General features: G+C 51.4%; 10 protein-coding genes across 10 annotated transcripts; 3 read left to right on the top strand and 7 right to left on the bottom strand. All coding sequences in view use genetic code 12, as the record gives it.

Moving 5' to 3' along the window:
• Window positions 1-359: 359 nt before the first annotated feature.
• On the bottom strand, window positions 360-1,484 carry GLY1 (Gly1p; the record flags this gene model as incomplete). The annotated part of the gene is made up of 1 exon (XM_034159189.1): window positions 360-1,484. One exon carries the CDS (start codon window positions 1,482-1,484, stop codon window positions 360-362), a length of 1,125 nt encoding a protein of 374 aa, XP_034014558.1.
• A 1,940-nt stretch (window positions 1,485-3,424) lies between these two features.
• On the top strand, window positions 3,425-5,674 carry SEC23 (GTPase-activating protein; the record flags this gene model as incomplete). Its single annotated transcript, XM_034159188.1, has 1 exon — window positions 3,425-5,674. One exon carries the CDS (start codon window positions 3,425-3,427, stop codon window positions 5,672-5,674), a length of 2,250 nt encoding a protein of 749 aa, XP_034014557.1.
• A 1,600-nt stretch (window positions 5,675-7,274) lies between these two features.
• DIURU_000889 (uncharacterized protein) lies at window positions 7,275-8,837 on the bottom strand (the record flags this gene model as incomplete). Its single annotated transcript, XM_034159186.1, has 1 exon — window positions 7,275-8,837. The coding sequence occupies one exon, from the start codon at window positions 8,835-8,837 to the stop codon at window positions 7,275-7,277; it is 1,563 nt and encodes a 520-aa protein (XP_034014556.1).
• Window positions 8,838-8,970: 133 nt separating this feature from the next.
• DIURU_000888 (uncharacterized protein) lies at window positions 8,971-9,336 on the top strand (the record flags this gene model as incomplete). Its single annotated transcript, XM_034159185.1, has 1 exon — window positions 8,971-9,336. The coding sequence occupies one exon, from the start codon at window positions 8,971-8,973 to the stop codon at window positions 9,334-9,336; it is 366 nt and encodes a 121-aa protein (XP_034014555.1).
• A 271-nt stretch (window positions 9,337-9,607) lies between these two features.
• Window positions 9,608-11,494, bottom strand: PRK1 (serine/threonine protein kinase; the record flags this gene model as incomplete). The annotated part of the gene is made up of 1 exon (XM_034159184.1): window positions 9,608-11,494. The coding sequence occupies one exon, from the start codon at window positions 11,492-11,494 to the stop codon at window positions 9,608-9,610; it is 1,887 nt and encodes a 628-aa protein (XP_034014554.1).
• A 3,630-nt stretch (window positions 11,495-15,124) lies between these two features.
• DIURU_000886 (uncharacterized protein) lies at window positions 15,125-16,219 on the top strand (the record flags this gene model as incomplete). The annotated part of the gene is made up of 1 exon (XM_034159183.1): window positions 15,125-16,219. The coding sequence occupies one exon, from the start codon at window positions 15,125-15,127 to the stop codon at window positions 16,217-16,219; it is 1,095 nt and encodes a 364-aa protein (XP_034014553.1).
• Window positions 16,220-17,444: 1,225 nt separating this feature from the next.
• Window positions 17,445-19,349, bottom strand: DIURU_000885 (uncharacterized protein; the record flags this gene model as incomplete). Its single annotated transcript, XM_034159182.1, has 1 exon — window positions 17,445-19,349. The coding sequence occupies one exon, from the start codon at window positions 19,347-19,349 to the stop codon at window positions 17,445-17,447; it is 1,905 nt and encodes a 634-aa protein (XP_034014552.1).
• Window positions 19,350-20,626: 1,277 nt separating this feature from the next.
• DIURU_000884 (uncharacterized protein) lies at window positions 20,627-21,478 on the bottom strand (the record flags this gene model as incomplete). The annotated part of the gene is made up of 1 exon (XM_034159181.1): window positions 20,627-21,478. The coding sequence occupies one exon, from the start codon at window positions 21,476-21,478 to the stop codon at window positions 20,627-20,629; it is 852 nt and encodes a 283-aa protein (XP_034014551.1).
• Window positions 21,479-21,856: 378 nt separating this feature from the next.
• On the bottom strand, window positions 21,857-23,354 carry DIURU_000883 (uncharacterized protein; the record flags this gene model as incomplete). The annotated part of the gene is made up of 2 exons (XM_034159180.1): window positions 21,857-23,218; window positions 23,325-23,354. The coding sequence occupies 2 exons, from the start codon at window positions 23,352-23,354 to the stop codon at window positions 21,857-21,859; spliced, it is 1,392 nt and encodes a 463-aa protein (XP_034014550.1).
• Window positions 23,355-23,456: 102 nt separating this feature from the next.
• Window positions 23,457-25,445, bottom strand: DIURU_000882 (sorting nexin 1; the record flags this gene model as incomplete). The annotated part of the gene is made up of 1 exon (XM_034159179.1): window positions 23,457-25,445. The coding sequence occupies one exon, from the start codon at window positions 25,443-25,445 to the stop codon at window positions 23,457-23,459; it is 1,989 nt and encodes a 662-aa protein (XP_034014549.1).
• Between the last annotated feature and the right edge of the window lie 112 nt (window positions 25,446-25,557).

Raw genomic sequence — 25,557 nt, 5'->3', positions numbered from 1 at the left:
CCCTTTTTACGTTTGGCTATTTCGAGTAGTACACGACTTTCACCCAACTTAATACAACAGGCGTATTAACGGATTGCGTTCATGATACCAGCGTGACGAAGAGTGTTCTATCAATTTTCAACCTGGATCAGTATTGTTGGTTTTTCACATTCTATAACATGTATGTAACTAATTCCATCAAATGCATATGGCCGCAGATGACTCTAGCGCATCGCGAAATTATAATTACGTCCATTGCGGTCATTTCTGAATTTAATTGAGGCTGTAACCACTCAAATCCTACTACAAATGCGTTCAAATGCGTATTAAGGACTTCTATTCATTAGTCTATCATTATCATAATCTCATTACCCATGCCATTAATGCGACACCAAGTGGCGTTGCAACATTTCAAAGTTGTACATCTTTTTGTTGTTTTTGGAGTGGTCGACGAACGGATGCTCCTGGTTGTAGTTGTAGCATTCCAAAATCAGATCGCACACCCGGTTCACCAGGTCTTCGCTCAATTGGAAGTGGAACGCGATTCGGCCCCCCATCAACTTAACACCATTACGTTCAGCAACTTCCACGAGGTACTTCGAGTCCATGTTGTTGCGCTTCATGTCGATAAACACAAAGTTGGTATCCACCGGCAGCTCAAGGATGATGCCGTGGTCAGTACAGAACTTACCCACTTTCTTAGCGTAGGCGTGAGCGATTTTAAGTTTGTCAAAGTTTTCGTCAATGGCAGTGATGGCCATCAGGGTAACGATCCCGGCTTGGCGAATACCACCCCCGGCTTGCTTCTTAAAGTGGTTGGCCTTGTCAATGAATTTTTGCGACCCAACCAAAATCGACCCCATGGGAGCCCCCAACGATTTCAGGAGACACAACGACACCGAGTCAAAGTACTGGCAGTAGTCAGCGAGCGAGTGGCCGGTTTCGGCAGCAGCGTTCCAGAGTCTGGCCCCGTCCAAGTGCATTTTGATGTCATTTTCCTTAGCAAATTCAGCGATGCGAGCGATCTCTTCCAACGGAGTGATGATCCCGTGGAGAGTGTTTTCCAACGAGATCACCTTGGTGGGAGCAGCGTGAATGTCACCATCGTCGGCAGTATAGTTGTCAATGATGTCTTCAAGGGTCAAGTAGTCACCGTTCTTAGGGATGACGGGGTGGACCATAGCCTGAGACAAAGTGGCCAAACCACCGGCTTCGTGCAAGAACACATGAGCCCGATGGTCACAGAGGATCAGGTAAGGCGGTTGCACGAGGTTAACTCTCAACCCAAGCTGATTCAGCATCGTCCCCGACACACAAAAGAGCGCCGCTTCCTTCTTGGTCATTCTCGCCACTTTAGCCTCAAGTTCAAGAGTGGCGGGGTCTTCCTTGTACACAGAGTCGCCAAAGGTCAGGTTGACCAACAGCTTTTCGATCATCAGCTTCGTGGGCACGGTGAACGTGTCCAGCCGGAACTCGTTATGGGTGACAAAAGTTTCTTGGGTCATGGATATGGTGTAAAGAGGCACGGGGTTTTTATTATTGATAAGCGTCTGGGGACATAAAGGCTTATATACTGGCTAGAGGCGGTACACGCAACTTGTGCCGTTGCACAAACGCCGCTTACAATAATGCCACAGAGATGCGTTTTTTTTTGGTAGTAGGGGTTGCGGGCGAGGCAACCGCGAAACCTAGGGGATGTGGTGAGGGTGAAACACCACTCTACCTTCTCAGAATAGCTAAACCAGAGGTTGTAGTACCGACTACAGTCACTGTGTTTAAAAACTGCCTAAGGTCATTTGTCTGTGTTTGTTGAGACGTCAGTTGAGAGGATGAGTCACGGCCTTAGACACCCAACGGTGTCAATATGCACGAAAGGAGGGGAAGCCCCTCCCGCAACTCTCCACCACCAGCCGAGAATTAACGGTGGTGCAACGGTTATTTGCTGGTTTGCTCAGCCAGAGGGTCTACGGTTATCAGGATTGGGGTAGACAGTGAGGGGCACGTCCTTCGATTGCCGGTGGGGGCGGCGGGGCTTGATGTCAAAATCGGTTAGTAGCGGCTATTCAAGGCACAGCAAAGAGGGGCTACTCGGAGTGTGGCTAAGCACGCCGGAGCAGGTCTAGACGTCAATCGGAGCCTACCTCATGATCATCGGGCTCGGAGCAACACTGTTTAGAGCAGTCCGAGGTCGGCGGCGGCTACATCTGGCGAAACGTACGTAGGCGCTTAGTCTCGCTGCTGTAGCGGGAAGCAGCACCCGAGCGATGAGAAGATCGCGCACCGTCAACGATGCAGAACCGTTTTTGCAAAGGCATTTCGAGTGCCGCATGTAGGCGCTGGCAACGTGGCCAAAGAACGCCAGTGCAGAAAACAACAGTATTGTGGCAACCAGCTTAGGGAACACCTTTGGCTTCGAAATATCCCACGAATTATTAGGGTAGGCGTGAGCGAGTTTTAGAGATGCCCCAAACTCTATATTTATTTAAAGAAGTGGAACAACGCCGCATTACTGTTTCTTCTAAGCGGGTACCGATGCCGCATGCCACTTTCAGTAACGGTTAGGTAAGCGAGTAAATATTCAGCCATCGCCATGCGAGATGAGCCTAAAGCCCGCTGATTCGGGTGGTGGGCTGCGGGAATAATCGGATGAGTCAATTATATGGTGCATCGGGAAGGATACCTTACGCGGTTGATGTGGCTTTTTCTCCTCATCGTAGTTTTTTCGGAGAAACTCCGAGATGGCCCCACAACGGCCTCGGGATCGTCGCCCCACCCTGCGTTGATCTTTGAGTATGACAGGTATAACCTGGGTGCAGCTCTGCTCGCGGGAATACGATGGTCAACGTTATTGACAATCACCATGGAGTTGTGAATGTCTTTGTTACAGCGATATTGGTCTACAAGGAGTTTCAATCAGGATGTAAGTCGTTGGTAGTTCTTTACCGTTGAATATCTTTCCCTCTTCATCTTCTACCACCTACCACATTTGATAATTTTGGTTAGATAGCAATCATCAACTCTTGCTCTTCAAAATTCCACGTTTTTGCTCAAAATGAGAAATTTCAAGATCACTTCAGCCATAAGCCATTCACTCCACATACGGCTATCTAAATTGACACATAATTACACCCAATGTGTCTGCTGTCAGCATGCTACGTCGATTACGAGCATTAAATGCCCCAGGGCTCCCTTCAACTCATCTCCATATGACATTTGCTCTCAATAAGCTCGCGATAACCACGAGAACAAGATTACTAAAACTTGAAGACCATCGAAATCAAACCAAAAACCCTAAATCAACTTGTTTAGTTCTCAATTTGCCGTTGCTATTGCCCTGTCAAGGCTTATCCCCAGGTTCTACGTGTCCCCATCTTTGACTATATGCACTCCGCGAACCGCGTTGTTGTTAACACCTAATCTTTTTTCAACCTCGACCACCATCCATATGAACTTCGAGGAAGCCGAAGAAATCAACGGGGTTCGTTTTGCGTGGAACGCGTTCCCTGCCACCAAGGGCGAGGCCGGCAAGATTGTCGTGCCCACGGGGGCTCTCTACACCCCGCTCAAACTCCGCGACGACTTGCCCACCGTCAACTACGACCCGATCTTCTGCTCCAACCAGAACTGTAAGGCGATCTTCAACCCTTACTGCAACATTGACCCCACCGGGTTCTGGAGATGTCCTCTCTGTCAGGCTCGCAACCAGTTGCCGGGCCACTACCACGGGATGCTGCCGGAAAACTTGCCCGTGGAATTGCAACCCACGTCGCTGACGATTGAGTACATTACGCTGAGACCGGTGCAGCAACCGCCTATCTTCCTCTTCCTTGTCGATTTGTGTCAAGATGAAGACAACTTGAAGGCGTTAAAGGAAACCTTGGTGACCTCGTTGTCGTTGTTGCCCCCCAACGCCCTTGTGGGGTTGATCACTTTCGGCACCATCGTCCAAGTGCACGACTTGGCCCTGGAAAAGATCGCCAAGCTGTACATCTTCCGTGGTGACAAGGAGTACACCGAGAAGCAGATCTCGGAGATGTTGGCCAAGCCCACGCTCATGCCTCAAGGCCAGCAGCCTCAGTTCGCCAACCTGTTGGTGCGGTTCTTCCTCCCCGTCGAAGAAGTTGAATTCCAATTGACCAACGTTTTGGAAAACTTGCGGGTGGACTCGTGGCCCGTGAAGCCCGGTCACCGTCCCTTGCGCTCGACCGGTAGTGCCCTTAACGTGGCCGTTAACCTCTTGGGCCTGACCTACCCTGGCTTTGGTGCTCGGGTGATGCTTTTCCTGGCCGGTGCCGGTACTCTCAACCCGGGTTTGATTGTGGGTGACCAATTGAAGGAACCCATCCGTTCGCACTCCGACATCGACAAGGACAACGCCAAGCACTACAAGAAGGCGTTGAAGTTCTACGACGGACTTGCGGCGAAGGCGGTGAAGAACGCCCACACCGTCGACATCTTTGCCGGTTGCTATGACCAGATTGGGTTCATGGAAATGCGCAACTTGGCCAACAACACCGGGGGTACGTTGTTGCTTTCAGATGCTTTCACCACCAACATCTTCAAGCAGTCGTTCTTTAGATTGTTCAACAAGGACGCCGACGACTACTTGTTGATGGGTTTTAACGGTACCTTGGACGTGAAGACCTCGAGAGAACTCAAGGTGCTGGGTTTAATTGGCCACGCCGCCCTGTTGGGTATCAAGCTGGCCAACGTGCTGGACAACGAGCTTGGTATTGGTGGCACCTCGTCGTACAGAATGTGTCTGATGCTGCCGCGTCACACTTACGGTATCTTCTTCGATGTCGTCAACACCCAGGCGATGCCCCAGAACTCTCAACTGTACATTCAGTTTATTACCCAATACCAACACTCGCTGGGTAGCTACCGGATTAGAGTTACCACCTGTCTGAACTTCATGACTCTGGATGAGCAGACATTGACCCAGCTGTTCGACCAAGAGGCAGCCGCGGTGCTCATGGCTCGGGTGACGTTGTTCAAGCTGGAACAAGACGACGGTGCCGACGTCTTGCGTTGGGTCGACCGTATGCTTATCCGGTTGTGCCAGAAGTTTGCCGACTACCGCAAGGATCAGCCAGAGTCGTTCCGTCTCGGCAACCAGTTCTGGTTCTACCCTCAATTCATTTATTACTTGCGCCGGCTGCAGTTCTTACAAGTGTTTAACAACTCGCCCGATGAAACTGCTTTCTACCGCCACGTGTTATTGACGGAAGACACCAACAACTCGTTGACGATGATTCAACCATCGTTGACGCTGTACTCGATGGACGGCGAGCCCGAGCCTGTGTTGTTGGACTCGGTTTCCATCAAGGACGACCGGATCTTGTTGTTGGACACGTTCTTCCACATTTTGATTTTCCACGGGAAAACCATTGCTCAATGGAAGGCGGCGGGGTACCAAGATCAACCCGAGTACGAGAACTTCCGCCAATTGCTTGACGAACCCAAGCAAGAGGCTAAGGAGTTGTTAGTGGATCGTTACCCCTTGCCTCGGTACATTGTCACGGAAGAGGGCGGGTCCCAGGCACGGTTCTTGTTGTCGAAGCTTAACCCCTCGACTACGTACAACTCCAACGAGTTCGCTACGCAAAACGGTGCCATTGTCTTGACTGACGACGTATCGCTTCAAGTGTTCATGGACCATCTCAGAAAATTGGTTGTGAGTGGTAGCTCGTAGTAGCTAGTTACTTAATAAACTTACGACAATCGAAGTAACTCTAATACTAGAAGTCTTGGAAAGTTCATCGTGAGATCAATGCACAAATCTATCCACAAATTACGATTTGTATCGCAGTATACTCTTCAGGAAGCAGTCTATTCTAGATAAGGGGTAGTGTCAACCTCAATTCGATAAAATGATCGTGTCATTACCAAAACATCCGTTTTCGAATTTTCGCAACTTCGTAGCATTGTGTCTTACGGAGACTACGAACTACAATATACCTATAATTTCCGAATAATATGGTTGAATAAAATTCAAATACAAACCGCAACTTATTCTTCATGGTCAGACTCGAACTGTGCGTCGATTAAAGGACACTGGTCACCCAAAACGTGTTCATCCACCCACGTTTTGGCTAAGCCGTGGTAGCCACATGCACATTCCCCGTACTTCTGCAACAAAATACTTCGTTTGAGTTTCCATGGTCTCTTGATCCCGTCAAACTTGAAGTGGATGTGGAGCATGTGTTTGATGCAATATCTGGATTGTCCGGAAGGGCCGCGGTACAGGCCACACACACCGAGTTGTCGGAACTTGCAATTAAAGTCCCAGGTGCCTCTATGCGTCTTTTCATGCCTGATACAAGACCCACGATTTTCAAAGCGTCTGCCACAAATAGTGCACTGGTGGGGAGGCGGTGATGGTCTCACAGGTTGGGGTCTTATCAAGGGGCATTCGTCCGTCAACACATGGTCGCGTAGCCACTTCTTTGCTACCTCGTGGTAGCCACACCGACACTTCCCTTTATGCTCCAATACTTCGTCAATTTTGCGGGATTTGGGGATATCGTCGTTGTCAAACTTGAAGTGGCATGTTACCATATGTAATATGCAATTCGAAAGGTATTTTCTCTTATATTTGACCCTGTTGCACTCTCCGAGGCATCGAAACTTGCAATTAAAGTCCCAATTATTGTAGTCGTGATGGCATTTCATATGGTAAGCAAGATTGTTTTTCACCACTCTGCCACAAATGAAGCATTTGCCATGGCTAGCATAACCCTCATCAGCAACAGGTTGCTGAGGCGGCGACACAGGTCGTTGAAGCGGCGACACAGGTCGTTGAAGGAATCGAAAGGCTTGGGCCTCAAACTCAGCGTCTAACCGGGTGCCTGCTGGTAAATGACGCTGGACCCAAATGTAATAGCCAAAGGCGAGATACTCTCCGAAATCGCGGCAAAGCTCATTGTCGAAATTCGGTACGGCCATTGTCAATATTGCTACCTATATCTTGCCAAGGAGGTTGAGTATTTATACTTGCATGGCAGACAGTGGTGCCATTTGGGGGAGTGCAATTATAGCGACATCCGTACATGACGTAATATCAAGACAGCACTCAACTTGCCTTTTAAAGATCTCACCACTGCCAGTGCCCCTAATTTTGTCTTGATGAAGTATCCCCAGAATATACATTAATAATAGCGACGAGTCATTACTCTCGAACGTTGAGCGAGTATGCTATCCATCATGAAATAGTGTAGCAATCGATAGCGAAAATGTAAGAAACAATGTAAATTCATTCCACTTCTCGTGAGTTGAGTTATGCTAAATCGAGATTAATAGTTAAGAACCACTCGTTTCTTCTTTTTGTCATCGTCTTCAGCTGGCCGTTTGCGTTTTGCCAATGAGGCACCAATGCGTTGGATAGCTTGCTTGAAACGTTCTGAATCGTTGCCAAAGAATTTCTCAACAAGCTCTTTGACTAAAGGGTCATTGTCATCGAGTGCCTTCCCTTCCTTGGCCATGGATGTGGCCAATTTTGTTTCCTCCTGAGCATATACAGAATCACGTTTTGCAACAAGCTGTTCCCAAAGCAATGCCATCTCAATGTCCAATTGAGACACTCGTGTATCGTCACTTGATTTGAGTGCTTTTTCTAGATCGTCAGCCGAAGATAAGCCCTTAAGATAACCGTGGCCTTGAGTGGCGAGTACCTCACTCACCATGTCCACCGCCACCCGCAATGTCTGGGCTTTCTCATCGACAATATCCCAAAACAACTCCGGAACCAGAGAGCCATTGCGTCCAGCGAGATCCCTCACCGCGGGATCATTAGCCAACTTAGGCCACACCTCGCTAAACTTCAGCGTCGCCTTGATGTCGAGACCAGCAAGGACCTGCTTAACGGCGTCCCGCGCCTTTCGGTCCCGTCTCTGGTTCACTTTGCGCTGAGCATCCACCTTCTTTTGAAGATTGCTCACTATGACGGGGAGAATTTTTGTACTATAAAGCTCCAACACGTCAGCCGGGGCTAATACGTCAAAGTGGCGATTAGCTTGATAGCGAGGATCGTTTTGAAGTGCTTGCCACAATTGCTCCCAGTCAGCAGACGTCTGCGTGAGCTCAGGGTTGACATCGACGAGGTACGTCTCGAGCTCGCTGAGTGCTTGCTTCTTTTGAGCCTGCTCTTGCTCCTCGTGAGCCTTCTTCAAATTATCTCTATACTCGTAGAAAATGCCCACCACCTGGTCTTCAGGCACCACTGCGTGCTTGTATAATGGATTATCGTCGCTTTCCAATTGTCGTTTGATCGTAGACCATCGCGTGTTATGATCAAGATTCTCGGAAGCGACATACTTATCGAGAACGTCGTGAAAGTTTTGTTTGAAGTTTGCCACCGCTTCTGACCGTGACGACACTTGTTTCTCTGCGAGCTCAGCCAAATACTCATCGTAGATCTGTTTACGCCGGAGGGAGTCAGAAACGGCCCAGTACTCGGGTTTAGAAATGAGCATCGTCATTGTCTTTTGGAACAGCACCGTGGCGTCAATGTTATTATCGCTGAGAAGCTTTTTAAATGTGGCTTCAGCGTCTTCACTTTTCACTTGTGGGAGTTCCTCAATCGGCTGCTTTTTGAGCTCAGCATCAAGCTCCAGCTCCGCTTCGTTTTCAGGGGTCGTTTCAGGGTTGTCCCAGGTGGTTTCACCGGTAGTTTCGTTGTAATAGTACTCACGGCCGTCATCAGTAGTGTACACCAGCCACTCGCCTATGCGGCGGATAGGCTCGGCCGAGTCTTCCTGTTTGAGCTCAGCCCCTTCGGGAAGCTCCCACAGCGTCTCCTGGGTGTCTTGGTTGTAGTAGTAGGTCCGCCCTTCGTCATCCTGAAGGGCCTCCCACATTTTGGTTAAGCTCTAAGCGCTCAAGTTGTGTATGGCTAACAATCGCGCCAGACTCGGCCTGCACATAATTATCACCAACCACGCGTGCGGGCGATGAGCTGATCCTGAGGGCCTCACAAATACCCGCTTGACAATGTCTGAATGGTACTATGTGGCGGTGTCGGTGGTGCTGCCGCCTGAAAGTGGGCGTATCATTGACCAGGTGGACTTGATCTCGTGGAAAACCATCGTTCTTGACGCTCTTAACCAAATGTATGGCGCTGTGGGCCAACTGTCTCCCTTTGATATTATCCATCACGAGGGTGCCAATGCCATTGTGCGGTGCCAGATAGCTGATGCTGAGCGGGTGAAGCTGGCATTGTTGCTGCACACGGTCCCCGTGGCGCTGTTAGTGGGCGGTGCTCCCGATGCCCATGATCACAGTGATGCTCCTCTTGCCGTCATTGGAAGCAGTCGCTACCTCGGCCCAGCATCGCGAGGCGTTCGTGATGATGTCTAATTCACAGAACTTGAATCCTCATTGACCGTCACTGCCATTCGCTGGTTCGAATGGTAAGTGACGAACATGTTACTGGAAAGGATAAGCTCGTCAATTCAGAATCAATGGTCTAGTGCTACTGCTCAATGCTGCAAACGTTGACTCTTGACTAAGTAACAGTTTACTTTTCAAAAATTCATGGCAATACATGGTGATCAACAAATTAATTGTTCGGTTCATGTCTATATATCTATTGTATAAATGCTTTGGTTCAGTGATAAAATTCCGTGATTTAAACGTATGAAGGGTACCGCTGGGCAAATGACTTTTCCATGGCGTCAATGTCGAGCATGTCGTCAGTTTGCGCCCGCTTCAAATGCGTAGGCTTTTTCGGTTTTTTAGGAGGGGTTTTCTTCAATGCCGGTACCGTGGCCAGCTTATTGAGATGGTCTTTGCCCATTAATGGCGGCGGCGACGGGATCGTCACCCCCTGGAGTCCCTCCGGCGCCCGCAACAGCTTAGGCACCGGCGGTGGTTGGCGTCGTTTGGGAGCCGGTTTCGGTGCTGGTTTCAGGGCCGTTGGTTTCAGGGCTGTCTTTGCCAGATTTATCAGAGCAATATCGTCGTCGGGCGTATCGGTGTAACGGCCATAGCCCTGTGCCAGACGCGGTACTTCCATCGACGACCGTAAGAGCTTTTGCATACGACTCAGCACCAGGCCCTGAGGCTGGCTCTGGAGTTGACCCTGGATTGACGGTGGAGGAGGCGGCAGGTCGTCCTCGGGAGAACCCGAGTTGCCCGTGAGAATCTGTTTAATTGACAGAATCAGCAGGCGTCTCCCCAGATGTTGCGACAGCATCAGCCCACCGGTAGAGATTCTGCGGAGCGAGCGGAATGCCAGTTTCACGCTGCCCCCAGTGTTGTGACGGTCGTTGTCGCGCAAGAAGTCAAGCGTCAGCTGTTGGTCGTCAATGCTTTGGCGAAGAGCATTGTCGGTGGACTGGATCTGCGAAATGTATTCCTGAAGCAGGTGGGCCAGCGTCAGCGAGCGCGGCTTTTCTAAAGCTTCGGCAGCACCCACCAGTTTAGGCCGCAAGAGTCTCAGCTTGTCGATCAGAGCGAACGGGTCTGAGGGACTGGCCTTGCGCACAGGCGACGTCGCCAACGCGGGAACCAGCAGCGGTGCCATCTGGTGTGTTTGCGCGTGGAGTTTACGGACCAGTGTAGGTACCACGTTGGGCACAGGAACACCTCTCATGGCACAAATTTCCCCCAAGACTTGGGTGGCAGTGGGACGGCGCCGAGGGTCAGCCCGCAAGCAGCACTTGATCACGGTGATCAAACGCGACGAAAATGGGTGTTTCGGAAACCGAAGCAGGCGATCGACGTTGAGGATCGCCAGCTCCATCTGCTTGAGCCCGCCGTAGCTTTCGAATGGGGTGGTGTAGAAGCAGAGCTTGTAGAGCAACACCCCTAACGCCCACACGTCCAGCTTGTCGTCAATGGGGAATCCTTTGGTGACGTCAACCATCTCAGGAGCACGGTACTGAGGGGTGGTGTGGTGCATGATGTCGTCGCGGAGAAGCCGGAGCTCTTGCGATGACTGTGGTGGTGGCAAGTAGGGCACTGCCAGCCCGAAATCTGCCAATTTAAACGTGCGATGCTTGTCAATTAACACGTTTTCGATCTTAATATCGCGGTGGATCAATGGTGGCTCCAAGTGGTGGCACATAGCGACCCCAGTAACGGTGTCGTACATGATGCGGAGGATCTCGGGCTCGGTGAGCTTGTTGACCAAGCGAGTGTTCATAAAGTCAATTAAGCCGTTATTTTCACAGTATTCCATCAACAAAAACACCTCGTACTGCTGGGGTTGCGCCGGCGTGGTCGGGGCCGATGCCAGCGGGTTGTAGCGGGCGGCGTGGGAGTCGATGTACGACACAATGTAGGGGTTGTCCCGCAAGCGCCTCATTGCGTCGACCTCCTGGCGAAGCAAGGTGAGCTGCCACTTCAGCGGCACCACCACCCGCTTGAGACAGGCGACACTCAGCCCCATGAACGGGGGCAGGATGTGACACGTGTACACCGTGGCAAACCCGCCCTCGCTGATGTACTTGATGATCTCCACCTGGTGGCTCCCCACCGTGAGCCTCGTCTTCGGCGGGTACTTGCTGGGCATAGTGTAGGCGGTGTCGGCTGGTTTATCTGTTGTCGCCGCAGTCGCACCGATCGCTAGCGCCTCACCGACTGCCAGTGCCGTTAGCAATGGGGTTGAAAAGTCGGTTAAAGCGAGGAGGAATGACCGCTAAAGAGCTTGGCAGAGTGTAGGAAATGACAGAGAAAATGAAGGTGAGAGAGAGGGAGCGGTGTAGAGTAGAGAGAGTGCGTTGGAGAGAGATCAGCGTTTGTTTGCTTGCGAGGAGTGTAGAGTACAGTGAGAAAAACACTGGCTCGCATAAACTGGAGATACGAGAGATATTGGTGAAACATGTCTCAGGAGGTGTTGGCATCAGCCTCACATTAAGTCGAACCAATCGTAGAAGCAGGGCAAGTTCGATTGCCACCATAGAATGGTTGTTGGCGAAGCTTATATGATTGGATCATGCCTAATGTCTGTTGGAAAGTGGAGTGAGGCTACCGGCCTTGGCGGGGGCGATGGTCATCCCAGTCTTCCCCACGTGATCACAAGAGAACGAGATAAATCAATCTAGCTTGAATCGATGAGACACTACGGTTGAAGCAGTTGTCTACTGAGTTCTATGATACGTTTTTGTCTTTTCCGTTGCAAAATGCTAGAGCGCTGACGGGTTACACAGCCGACTGTACCATTAGTAATAGATCTGGTGGTGTTGTCGGCGAGTGTCCTCATTGGTTTTGTGCTAAAGAGTCCTGACAAATACTACCTGATTGATACCATTCGACTTGATTCCTAATCATTTGCGGGTAGAGAACCATTATTGACTACTTGTATTCATGAGGCGTGAGAGATCATCGTCAATACTTGAATGTGGTATTGATATTCGAAGCTCGACTAGCACTTGTGGGTGAACATCGAACTTTCCAGGATACTACAATCCTGGGAAGTTCATGTGTTATATTATTTATCGTCTAGTTCGGCTACAACCATAATTATTGTTAAGAATCGTGAGATCATTACCTATAATTACCGGCGTTAAGGTAATTACTAGAAGTCCAAGGAACCAAAGCACAGGGGGAACTAAAATTACCCGTTTGTCAAGTGTTCTGACGAAAATCATCTATAATGATCGTTTAGCACACTGAGATCGCAATCTCTTGCTTTCCACTCGAATTAATTGGAAAGCCCCAAACCAACGACAGAAATCAACATGTAGTCGTCTGAATCTTTCTTCAGGAAACCAGCCAGAAGTGTACTTCCATGGAAGGATTTGGTTAACCTCCAAATCCAAATGCAGGCATCTGTATGATATTGCGAAACATTCCAGTGAGATCGTAAATCAGTGTAGACAGATCGCAATGAAGCAGTATTCTAATGCCCTAAATACATGATTGAAATAAAATAAATGAAGGAAGCTAGAGTTTCAAAGTCGAAAGTTTGAGTGGCTTCATGTCAGCACCAGGATCCGGGTTCACATAAACTTCCAAGCCCTAAAAACTTTTCCAATCCCCAAGAAGACAGTTGATGTACTTTGAGTGCAATATTAAGCAACCGAGTACCACCTCTCATCGCTTCCTAATTCAACAGGAAACCATATATCGTAAAAGGTTCCCACGAAAACGAATCCGAATACGGCAGTCACGCCATCTCCCACATTGTCTTCTTTAGAGTTTAGTCAGTCGCAAATTGGCTGGATTCACACTATGGAATCGAAGCTTCCCAGAACAAATATAACTCGTCTACGGGGGCAGCCCAAATCGACCCGACGAATACATTCAGGCGGGCGAAAAGGGCTCTTAGTTGCATAATTTCTATACCTCCAGCACATAGGCGTTATGCAGACACCCAATAGAGAAGTGAGGAGTAATCAGCGCCGCAGAGATTGTAGGGGGTTTTCCGGTAGTACACGCTGGTGCTTTTTGGTCATTGGGGGCGTGGCTGCTGCGGGCGGCGGTTATGGCAAATTCGAGCAATCACACCCCCCTCGCCCTTTGAAATTTTCCGTGTGTATAAGCCACGGAGATCACAATGTCAACGACTGCTTTTTATAGGGGGTAGAAAGAATGACACCTACCATATGTTGGAGGTCTCAGACAAAACTGAGCTGAGACAGACCCGACATGTGTTTGAGACATAAAGTGGATGATTTCGCGGTGGACACTTTTGATGGGGCCGTCGTCACGCCTGACGGAAACGGGGATTTATGGTGATGGGGTTCAAGGCGGGGTGACGTCGGCGTGCACGATGCCACTTGTGGCGAGTGCTAACCTGTAAAAGTCGCATTACCCGCGGCTGCTCAAGGCTCGCAACCGCGATTTCGCCAGGGGCGGCAACACCAACGATGGGGCAAAACAACATCGCCCTCTCATAGCATTTTTTCGACCCCACAACAAATATCATAAGTTTTTTCCTAAGCTTTTTGAAACAGTGGTTTGAGAAACGCTACCAACGGCGGCGGCGCTCTACGCCTAGAGCGGTGACGTTGTCATCACAGCAATGCGCCCCGCGCGCCCGCCGATGCCGTGGCTGGAACCCGGCGAGGCGAGTGGGGGGGCCCATGGCAGACGCAGCAGCAAACGACGGCAACAGCTATCTGGCAGACGGGCGTGAATCGGTGGCCGCCTGAACTGAGGGTGGCTTACGGGAGGACGTGCTGTATGCTGCTGTAGTGCCACTGACGCCTGCGTGGTGGTCCACCTTGACGCAGCCCGGAACCCCGAGATGGAACCCCGGTGGTGGCAGCGGGTGTGGCTAGGGTGCGAAGCGACGACCGCAGAGGAATTTACGACGGGATTGTCAACGTCGTATTTCGAAGTGGCTGGTGCCGATTGAGGGGAAGACGGCGTGGCCCGTACTATACGTGTACTGTAGTTTGGCAAACATAAGCCTACAATGCTTGCAAATGCTTACCATCGATGGCTCACAGTCACGTTATTAACTAGCACAAAAAGTGCCAAAGTTAAGGACGGGAAACGTGTAGTAGAAGACGTGCAAAGCAAAGGGAAAGAGGTGCAAATGTAAAGAAAATGACAGCAGATTGATCACCACTCGTTGGTACTAGTAACACACGTCTGGCTCGTGGTTTTTCCGCAATTCTTTTGGTTTCATAGACACAATCAGATTTGTAGAAATCACGTTGAAATAAGACACGTTTCGCTTAACGATGATCTCGGGGTTAGCGGCAATCATGGCAATTGCATCTTAGTAAGGTTATAGGTGCAAAAGCCCATCGCTAGGGCATTGCTTTCGCCAATTCATACCGAATGATGATCTCAGCGCGGCGATTGGCTAATTAAGCAAACAACGAACTTACCATCAATTCTCTTTGAAGTTACCACTTACACACTCAATTTTAGTGATCCCCCATTGATCCACGCCTCCATCCGTCTCACCACCAGACCAACCGGCGTATTCCTATCAAAGTGAAACTCACAATTCATTAGTGGAGTCGCACCCTTTTATACTCTGATCATACGCGTACAACCTGGTAAATAGAACCACACAACGGTGGTCTTTTCGATCTCCATTATTGACTTAATTAAAAACTCAGATAACTGTCGATTCTAAAACATAAACAATGATCGAATAATCCAGTCAATTGCCTCCACTTCTATATCGTTGTATCACTGTTTTAATCAATTAATCAATTGTCTACGACGGTGCGAAAAAAGCATGTTGCGCCATACCCGGAGGATCCTGATCGCCCAGGCCCCGGCGCCGGTGGTGCTGGCGCCGCAGACGGTGCTGAACGCCGTCAGCGGCGTCCGCCACTTGGTCGCCGAGCCCGAGCTCGAGACCCCCGTCTTCGAGCCCTTGGGCCACCCGGCGACGGCGTGTCTGGTAAACAGCCCCCCCTCCGTTCCCTTGTTTATCCGCCGGGGCGGCCTCTTGGGGGTCTACGGCGACCACATCGCCAACGTCCGCTCGAGAACTCAGTGGATCCGCCAGGGCGTCGTGTGGCGACTGCCCTACCAGCGGCTCGTGCTGACGACTCCCTTTTCGGTGCTTGTGGCGCCGCCAGCGGCCGACCAGCTGTACGCGTGTATTGTTCTCGACGGACAGGTGGACTGGGCGGTGCTTCGCCCGGCGCTGGTGTCTGTTTACACGGGAAATGCCCTTTTCACTCAGAATAAACCGGTGCCGAAACAGTGGCGCCAGTGGGGGGCCTACACCCACGTGAGCGGCCGGGGCCAAGTGGGGCTCGCTGGCTTCGGTACCGTGTACCGTATAAACGTCGGTGACGGCGAGAAGATGACGATTAACCGCAATAACTTGCTTGCGGTGACGGTGCTGGGCCCGGAAGACCTTGGCCAGTGCGTGAAACGGTTTACCCTTGAAGAGGACCATTTGGACGGGACACAGGCGACGCTGGTGGTGAAAGTGGCACCTCCCAAGACCGGGTTGAGAGCCTATATCCCCGAATTACCTCCCGTCCCCCCTGCTCTCATTAGGGCGTGGCAGTGGGTCACCGGTGCCGCTAACGCTGCTGGGGCTCAAGCCCTGCTGTGGCTTGCGGGAACTGACGACTTTGTTGAAGTTTACGGTCCCCGTACCCTTCTCGTTCAGCTGGGGAATAAACTGAGCCAGCCTACAGTCAACTTCTCTAGGGGTACTGTGGCCAATCCGATCGCCCTGCCGCCCAGGATTGCCCCCGAACCTAGAGACTACTTAAATGTCGTCACCATTCAACCCCTGGGGGTCAACATCGAGCTGAAGGACTCGTTCGCCGACGAAGCCGCCCGCCAGGCTAAAAAACCCCGTACATAGACAAAACGTATAGTTATTCATTACCAGTAATCATTCAGTTTGACTTACTTCTTATCAATCATTGATTTTATAACTCCATTTTGCATTTCAATTTGGTTGTCACTACTATTACCACTCATCGTACTGATTCTTCAATATTGCCATTTCGTAACTCCTACTGATCTTACAAAACTTCGTTTGTGAATCACTCAAAGTATCCTACAAATCTCTCATTCTTCAATTGACACTCATTCTGGTTTGACGCCTCTGGAACAATTAACGCAGGGAAACTATGGCACTCACGCCTCCTCAGCGACACCCAAAAACTAATGAATGTCGCCGACTGCCTCAGTATGTTTATCTCAGATGAAATCTATCTGGTGATCGCTTACAGCCCTCTCGCTGTCACTAACCCTGTAGCTTATGGTTACGAGCGTTGACCTAATTCCACCAACAGGAAAAAACACAGCAACGGGCTTACTACACTAGCTGAGTTTTCTGGAGAAAAACTAGCTATTGTTTTAGTTATCTTCTTCGCCTACATAGCCCTAGGGTTGACGAACCAATTGCGCTAGCGAAGGTTCTCCTGGGGCCGTGCTTGCATGTGAGACCTAATGTTTTGGTGTCTCACACTAACTCCAATCACAAAAAAAAAAAAACATATTTGCCGCGCAATAGTTGCTGTCGACGCAATTTTGCCAGCCAGTCTCCATAAGCGATAATGAAAGGGGCTAGTACGGAGACGACGGTTGTGTTGATATGGCTGTGGTTGTCACAATGAGAGATTACTAGGCCAAAGGGATCTCGAACAGAGTATTCCATAAGGGATTCAGGGTTGCAAATTCCAAAACTCCTCCTTGATCTTCATTAGTGGTTGAAGCCAATACATCGTTGGAGCTTTGATTGGTGAGCCACTGATCAATGATTGAAATGTGTTGATATTACTGATGCCTTATTTGAATGTACTGGTGTTGCTAAAGTCAGAAGTCCTACTGGTGCTGATGTTACGGATACTGATTAATTTGAAGGTGTTGGGTACAACTAATTTACGAAACGCACTACGTCGGTGAACTACGAAAGTTGTTGCTGCACTGATGTTATTACCCTGTTGTGCTATGACGTTAGGTGGCTTACAGTTGATATTGCGCCTAACGGATTAAAAATGGCTTTGTGATGATTTGCTATATTGGTCGTAAACGTCATGAGAAATTAAGTCAAATATGCACGGAAGAAAAGCTTTGGAAGGCTAACGGCTTCTCGGCAGCTGATGCAGGTGGGGGGGCGATATCCCGGGCACTTTTGGCGACGCCGGGATGACGGACGAAAGCGACGGGAGCGCCGGCGGCGGCGGGTAGGCGACGCGCGCGGTGTCGCGGAGGGGCGGCAAGAGCACCGTCGGCGGCAGCGCTATCCCCGGGTGGATGGTGGCGATGGGCGGCAAGGTGGTGGCGCCTTTGGCGAGCGGCGGTACCGGGAGCACGGTGGCGCCGCCGCCACCGACAACGGCTGACGATGGCACTTCAGGCAGCGGCACTACCGGCGCCTTGCTGTCGTAGCGCAACTGCAGCCCCGCGGGGAACTGGTAGTAGTGGAGCGGGTAACGCGTCTGCAACGGCTGGGCGCTGTCGGCGCTGGCGGCGCCGTTGCTGGCGGCGGGGGCGCTCTTGTCCGGCGACTTGCGCAGCGCCATCACCAGCCCGTCCAGCGCCAGCGTCGCCTCCGAATCCGCCAGCGACAGCAGCCCGGAGAATACCGAGTTCAGGTACCCGCCCAGCAGCAGCAACAGCAGCAACGAGCCGACGCCGTTGGTCATGTCTTCGTCCAGCAGCGTCAGGTTCAGCACCGTGGTTTCGCCCAGTTTCTTGCCCAGGTTGTCGTCGTCGTAGCTCGACGAGTTGCCGGGCGTGGACAGGGCGGCGCCGGCGCCGACACCGACACCACTGGCGAGCGCCGCTGCCAGCGCCAACTCGGCGTTTGTGGGCTTAGTGTGCAAGTGGTGGGCGCCGCCGCTGCCACCGCCTTTGCTCCACTGGCGGCGCATCCGGCGCACTCTATCGGCGCTGACAAACTCGTCGGGCTGGTGCTTGGGCGGCGGCGGCGCCGGGAGCTGGCCGAACTGGTTCTCCTTGCGGACAAGGTAGAACTGGAACCGGGGCACGTTCCAGGTATACTTAAAGAGCACTTTCTCAAGCGCAAGCCCGAGATCGGCCCATCGGAACACTTTAATATCTTTTTCGATATTACGAGGGCGCGGGTCCTCCATCTCCATAATCAAGTTGAAGAAGGGGAGGAAGCGGTGGTTGGTGCGCGCCACCGTGTACGGCTTCAACAGCTGGAGGTTGCGCCGGATGCGGTTCTTTTCTTCAATAGAAAACTGCTGGCGCACCATGTGTTCGAGAAGGACAATAATGTCCACCGAGGTGACGATGTGCAAGTTCATTTCCTGCCACCAGATGCACAGAACGATCGGCAGCACGTGGTCGTAGTCGTTAGGGGAGATCGCCTCGAAGCCGACGTGGTACTCCATCATCGGGTGGCCGCCGCCGACGTTGACTTCGTGGGGGGTGAAGTGGAAGCGCACGATGCGCCGCAGCGCCGCGACCTCCGCCGGCGTCCAGTTCTCGGTGAGTACGGCGGGGTCGTCGCTGAACTTAAGTTTGACGGGCTCCACTTGGAGGTCCGGGTGGTCGTAATAGCACTGCGGGTGGATGAAGGTGCGGCGCACTAATAGCGGGAGATGTAGCGGCACTTTGCTCGGGGAGTTTAGCGTGGCGGCGTCGCTGGCGTGGCCGTTGGTAGTGGCGGCGCCGTTGGCGACGCCGTGGGCGTGGCCGTTAGCGGTCGCGGCGCCATTAGTAGTCGCGGCGCCGTTGGCGACGCCGTCGGCGCTTATGTCGGCAGTGTCGGAAGTAGTCCCGACACCGTTTCCGACAGTGACCGAGTCATCGCCACTGACGTTATTAGACGACTGCGTCGGCGTCGACAGGTCCAGCAGCGCCATCAGCTCGTCGTCGTCCTCGAGCTCACCGTCCTCCTCGATGGCGTCGTCGTCGACGGCGGTTAGCGCCGTCGGCTTCATCGGGGTGGGCGTCGTGGCGGGCCGGGGCGAGGTAGTGGGGACAGGCCCCCTACTCAGGGTGTGGCTGGCCATGAAGAAGTATGGGCAAGCTGAAACTAAGGGGTGGATGTTTCAGGCCAGTGGGATGTCAGAGGTTGGGATAGGAAAGCCACGTCGGATGTGGCGAAGAAAATTTATAAAAACTAATCTTTTGCCTAAATGCAGGAATAGCAATGGCAAATGACTTTCGCCCCTCAAGTCTCAGACTTTAACGACCCCAGCACTCTCGGTTAGCCCGCGAATGATGGCGGCCATCCTTCAGGGATCGGACCGGGGTAGCGAAACAGGGGTGGGTTTGGCTGGTTCAGAGGGCTGTAGTCGCGGTTGGCGGCCGCGACTGAGGTCAATTGCAGGTTAGGCGGTAGTGGCGTAGCAAGTGGCAAATTATGCATCAATACCGATGATTTATTTTTTCGCCCCTCACCCTTCTCACCTCAGGTGTCTGAGGCGCTCGCCGTTTTCGGCGGTGGCTACACGACCGATAAAGATAAGAACGCCAAAATTAATTTTACCGTTGGAATGCCAACGGCACGCGTGCACCCGCGGCCATTGCTGGCGTGGGGGTCTCCTATTTCCACGCCGCCTTGACCAATGTGGCTAGTGAGATGTTGTTGCTGCATGCTGCTTGATGTAATCTTGGCCACGACAGTGCCCTATGCAGTAATGCCATATGCATGCGACCACCATGGGCTCAAGTGCAAACTCCAGCCTAGAACCCCATATTGGGTGGCTGTTTTTTTTTTTTTTTCGGGCGTTCGCTGTCGACGAGCCTACGTCACCAGCCTTCATGCGCCGTTGAATCATTAACCCCCTTGCCTCCCCATAATCAACACCTGTTTGGTTCTAACACCACCACTAATCAACACAAAAAAAGGCCCTGTCCCCTTACCAAGCAAAGCCAACCTATAAACCTTCCTTAGAGAAATTTCTTTGTTTCTTTAAGGGGTGGCGTGTCGCGCCTGTGAGGGTAAGTCTACGGTCTCGCCTCCTAAACGGTCGTCGCCCTGCCCGAATTACCTCACCACCAGTACGTATATCTGTATGCATTTAAAGTTTTGTCTCACTACTTGTTTTTGCCTCTTTTGCTTCTCTAATACCCGGCACTTGCTTTCACAACGACGGGGCGGTTGCTGAGCCACCACCCGCTACGCCGCGGTTTTTTTCGGCGCCGGCCTGGCTGCGCTTCCGCACCGGTCAACAGCGCGAAAGTCCACTGAATGCCATGAGGACGTGGTCATTTGATCTCAGTGTCTCACCTCAGTGTCTCACCTGGTGGCGTGTCTCACCTGTGTTTCACATCAATACTGAAACTAGACCTTAGCGGTAAACACGCGGTAGTCGACATCGGTATACAGCCGGTGCATGTACGTCCACCCCGGCCCCATGGCGCGATAGTGAGAAAGCCAGTCGTGGCTCGGGTACAACCACCCGTAGCAGATGAAGTCCATCACCAACGCAAGTCGGATCTCAAGCAACATCTCCTTATACGCCCTCAGCTGGCGCGTGGGCAGCGGCACCTGTTCCCTCTCGCTCTGGGGCATGGCCCGCCACGCGCTGGCGGCACTGACCAATGGACGAGCGCTGCTGGAGTTATGGGCGACCCACTGGGCATAGAACAGGGCGAAGTTGGTCTTGGTGAAGCGTGAGCGGACCACGTATCCTGTGTCGCGCCACTGCTTGACCCACGCCGGCATTTTAGGGGGCGGCGCTACAACCTCCGCCACGATGCCTAAAGGCTTTCCTGTGGTGGCAAACACGATGATCTCGTCGTAGATGTCCATCTCAAACTCGTCCAAGTCCCTAAACTTGCCCACCACTTGCTTGCGGAGCTTATCCTTGACGATCTCCCACGGGTGGAGCCCCAGCCCCACGTAGGGGTTGAGGTGGTTCCCGTGGCGGCGCTGGTGCTCGACGATCTCGTACGCTCTATAAATCCTCATTTGCTCTTGAAATAGCCGGGGGTCGGGCTGGTTTAGCTTGGCGACGTCATGAGCGGGGAGCCCCTCGATGGCCCGGCTCCACGCGTAGGGCTGGACATTGAAGTTGTAGGCAAGAAGCTTGGCGCCAGTGAGGGGCACGGGAGGGCTATGGTACCGGATGGGGCTGGCGGGAGCCAAGGGAGCGCCCCACTGAAGATCCACTGGTCGGAGCCATCGCCGCATCGGTGGTGAGAAATCACCGGCGGGGGCACATAACGTAGCACACGATAGAAAATGCCAAACAAATCCAACAACTAACCACCTTATTAAAAGATTATGTGCATTTGTAAACCAATGATAGTTTATTATCTTCAATTGAAAGTTATAGGGGATCAAGATAATCGCATTTAACCAGTTGGGAGTTTCAACGCTTGTAAGTGGAAAGAGTCTTTAATTGCTCGATGCACGAAACATATTCGTACTATGAACTTTTGAATCACTCTATGATGCAAAGTTGTATGTGCCACAACGTCCAATACACTAGAAACTTGATTATTTCGATTAACCACAAAATGTGACATGGAAATCGCATGCTGTATTTGTGTACCAAAGTACCTCTAACTAAGTTGTATTTACAGGATCAAAAGTGAGGAAGAACAGGAAATCGCGGACGTAGAACCCCTGTTCAACCACGAGTCGATACAATGGCTCATCCCAAGGGTACTTGTGTTGGATCCACAGGTGACACCAGTCCATGTATTCGACCCAGATGTTGTTGTCTCGAATGAAACAAAATTTGAACATGAGCGCAAACGCCGATAATGCATTGAGCCAGCTGAGGGCGATCGGCACTTGATTGTACACCAAATTCCAAAAGGTTTCCGAGGTATACGTGAAGGTTTGGAAGAATGCCACGGGGGTTCGGTGCACCGTGGTGCGATGCACGTGTTGATTGAGCAATCTGATGGTGGTCTTAATCACCTCTAAGTCGTCTTCATCAATTTGGCCATCACTTTCATGGTCGTCAATGTATCGTAGAATCCGAGCAAAGAATGGGAGAAGCGGTGTATCCATCAGCGGTGGCGTTTTCACAGACACAACTTCCACTAATAGCAGGTCGCGTATTAGAGAGTATGTCGCAATACCAGTTTGACGGAAGCCAATGCAAAATGAGATGAAATCATTACCACCCCTGTTGAAGTCAACTAACGGACAAGTGCCCACAGGATTGCTCCCGATGATTGAAAACAAAAATGATATGGAGACAACGAGCACCTCAGCCTCTACTCGGGTAATGGTATTGGCAAGAAGCGGCTCCATTTGCCTAGTCAAATCCTTCAAGAGAAAGCTGTACAGATTCATCGAGAAGTTGTACACTTTAGCCACCGATAACTCCAGGCCATCGTCGACGGGCAGCTCTCCCAAGAGGTATCGCGAGTTGTAATTCACAAGCATAAGCATCCCCAGATAAGCATACAAGCTCAGCTGCATCAACTTCAGGTTGCCAAACAACGTCTCACGTATGTTATCCCACATCTGCATTTGCCTCGTGTCTCTGCTGGCAACGTAGTACTCCAAACTCGACTCGAGCAAGAAGTGGAGCACCCACATCTCCAACGGTGTCATATTCACCTTCACCGGTAGCACTGAGTAAAGGCGGTACACATTGATCATTTCGGGAGTTGGTAGAGGCAACTCAGTCAATGAGCTAGCCTCAGAGTCGGTCGACTCATCCCTAACGAACTCAATTATATCGTCGTCATAGTCCGCTCCTAGATCCATGAATTCCTCCACATCAGTCAATTCTCCACCTTCGGGTATCGGAAACTCGTCATCAAAAACAGGATACTGGTCCTGGTCATAGCTAGAGCCATCGCTTAGGTCTAGTTCCACCAGGGGCACCTTTGTGCTCAGCGGCGCATTAGGGTAGACACACTCGCGGTTGCGGGAGGCACAGTACTCACAGGGGAGCTTGAGGTCACACTGGACGTTAGGTATACATTCCCAAAATCATCAGAAAGCTGGACGTACCTTTATTCGGAGTCGGCGACAGCTTAGACACTTGGGAACTTTAGGTCGCACCATAAACTCGCCACAACCTTGGATCAGTGCGACACATTGCTAAAGAGGAGGTTAGGGAATTTTTCTTTCATATACATTTATTCGTTATGGGTTCCTATTCAATAGGATTATCAGTGAAGCCATTGGACGGATATAACCTTCAATTAGTGTCGTCAGCAGCTTTGGTGCCGTTAGTGCTAGTGTTAGCATCAGCACCGTCTTCAGCTTCTGAGGCCGAGGCATGTCTCTGTTTCGCTTCCTGTTTGAGCTCAGCTTTGGTTTTAGCGTCGCCTAAGCCCTGGCGCTCGTAGAATGTTTCGTAGATCTCAATGGCCTCCTTCTGGCTCTCAATTGAGCTTTCAATGAAGATTTCCACCGCATTGCGGAAATCGTCCACTCTCTCAAGGTCAAAGCGCTCCATCTCCAGCTTGATCGTCGCCGAGATATCGTCAAACCGCTTGGCGTAGGTGTCGGCCTTCTCCTTCAACTTATTCACTTCAAATTGTAACAGATCCAGCACCGCCAGGCGTCGCTTCTGCTTGTCCAACTGTAGCTGTTTCTTCTCATAGTCTTGCAGATAAGTGTGTAGTTGGGTGGCGATCTTCGTCCGAACGTCAAGCACATGTTTAATCAGTCCGACAAGGCGAAGGTATTCGTCGATGGTGAACCCAAGTGTAAGCTGGTCTTGCATCGAAGTGCGATCCAAGTTTTGCTTGAGTTTGATTTGCACTTCGGAGAATGCAGCGAGAACTTCGGTGGTAGCCTTAGACATCTCAAGTTGAGCGAGTTCGTCAGCACTAGCGGCAATTTCATCGTAGAGACCCACCAACTCGAACCTCTGATTGCCAATAAGCTCGAGCGCACGGTAAAATTGTTTAAGATTGGACTCAACTTCATCAATGTAGCTTCTCTGCTTAGTAAACCACGGATCCGTTTCCTCCACCTTAGCGCCCAGTGAGAAGAAGCCCATGAACAGCAGCGCCCCTGCCTCGGCTTCATCCACCTCGCCATCGGCTTCTTCGCCCTTGATTTCCAAATCAGGCTGGGTGAGAAAGGCCTTGACATCAGCATCGTCGCGAAGCACTTCTCGGTCTAATATCTTCAGTAACATCTTTTCCAACAGAAGCCGGCGATCCTCGATGAAGTTCTCGTTGAAACGACCAATAAACATTTGTTTCAGCGGCGGGGGAGGAATGATAAGCCCTGGGTGATTGGTTTGAAGCTGGTTGTAGAGCCAGCGGAAGTCACGATAACGTCTCGTGACTTGGTAAGTGGCAGGAGGGTTTCCCTTATACTTGGTTTTCACATTGTAAACAACGTGGGCCTTGGTGAGCTCGCCCACTTTCATCGGGTCACCCACAGACACGGTGAACGGATTAACCGAAGGTTTGCGCTCTTGCTCAGTAGAAGGATTACCAGCCTCTTCCTGCTGCTGCTGCTGTTGGGTATGTGGTTGGGTAGTGTCATCAACATCCAGGTTAACGTTAAGCTGGGCCATCTTATTAGTGACAGGGGCAGCGTTCTCGCGATCAAATAAGGGTGAGTTCACTTCCAGCACTAACTGGTCATATGTCGACAGACTGGACCGCTGGGCCTTTTTCGGTGAGCTTTTCGCCTCTAAAGGGCCAACGACGGATGAGTCAAGCTCTTTAATCACTTTCCGCAGGTACTTCCGAGGCTTCAACGCCCGGAAATTAACCGGTTTAATTGGAAGCCCCAGATCCAGCGGGGTGGGCAAATTGAGCTGGATTGGCAGCCCCTTATCGTGGAATAATGGGTCCAGAGTCAGTACCACTTTGCGAGGGTGTTGTTGAGGGGTGATAATGTCGTCATCGTCCACGCCAGCTGTCAATTGCGACACGAGGTCGTGCTGGTGTTCCCGGGCCTCAGACACCGGCGCCGTGGCAGGGTTCAGTACCTGGGGAGCCACTGGAGATTGTGGTTCAGCCTGGTCGTGTTCTGATTGGTCGTTATCGTTGTTATCCTCGTTATCGTCCTCATCCAGGTCGGGCTCGCCATAGGCCTTAGGCCGCGGCGAATCGGACCAGGGGTCGTGGTTGAGGACATCGTCGAAGCGGCTACCAAGGCCTACCTGGCTTGGCGCCAACACGTCGTCCCAATGCGACGCGGTGAGGTCGTCGTCATTCATGGGGTCGGATTGAGGGGGGTGGTCAGTGGTGGTGTGGCCAGAACGCGCGAGTGAGGTCTCGATCTGGTGAGGGTAACGGAAGAGGGATATTGGTACTGAGAGGATTTACCGT

This window comes from Diutina rugosa (assembly GCF_008704595.1).
Source record: "Diutina rugosa strain CBS 613 chromosome Unknown scaffold3_size541584, whole genome shotgun sequence".
Lineage (NCBI taxonomy): Eukaryota > Fungi > Ascomycota > Pichiomycetes > Serinales > Debaryomycetaceae > Diutina > Diutina rugosa.
The sequence above is the reverse complement of the archived record's forward strand: the minus strand, read 5'-3'. Positions and strand labels throughout refer to the sequence as shown.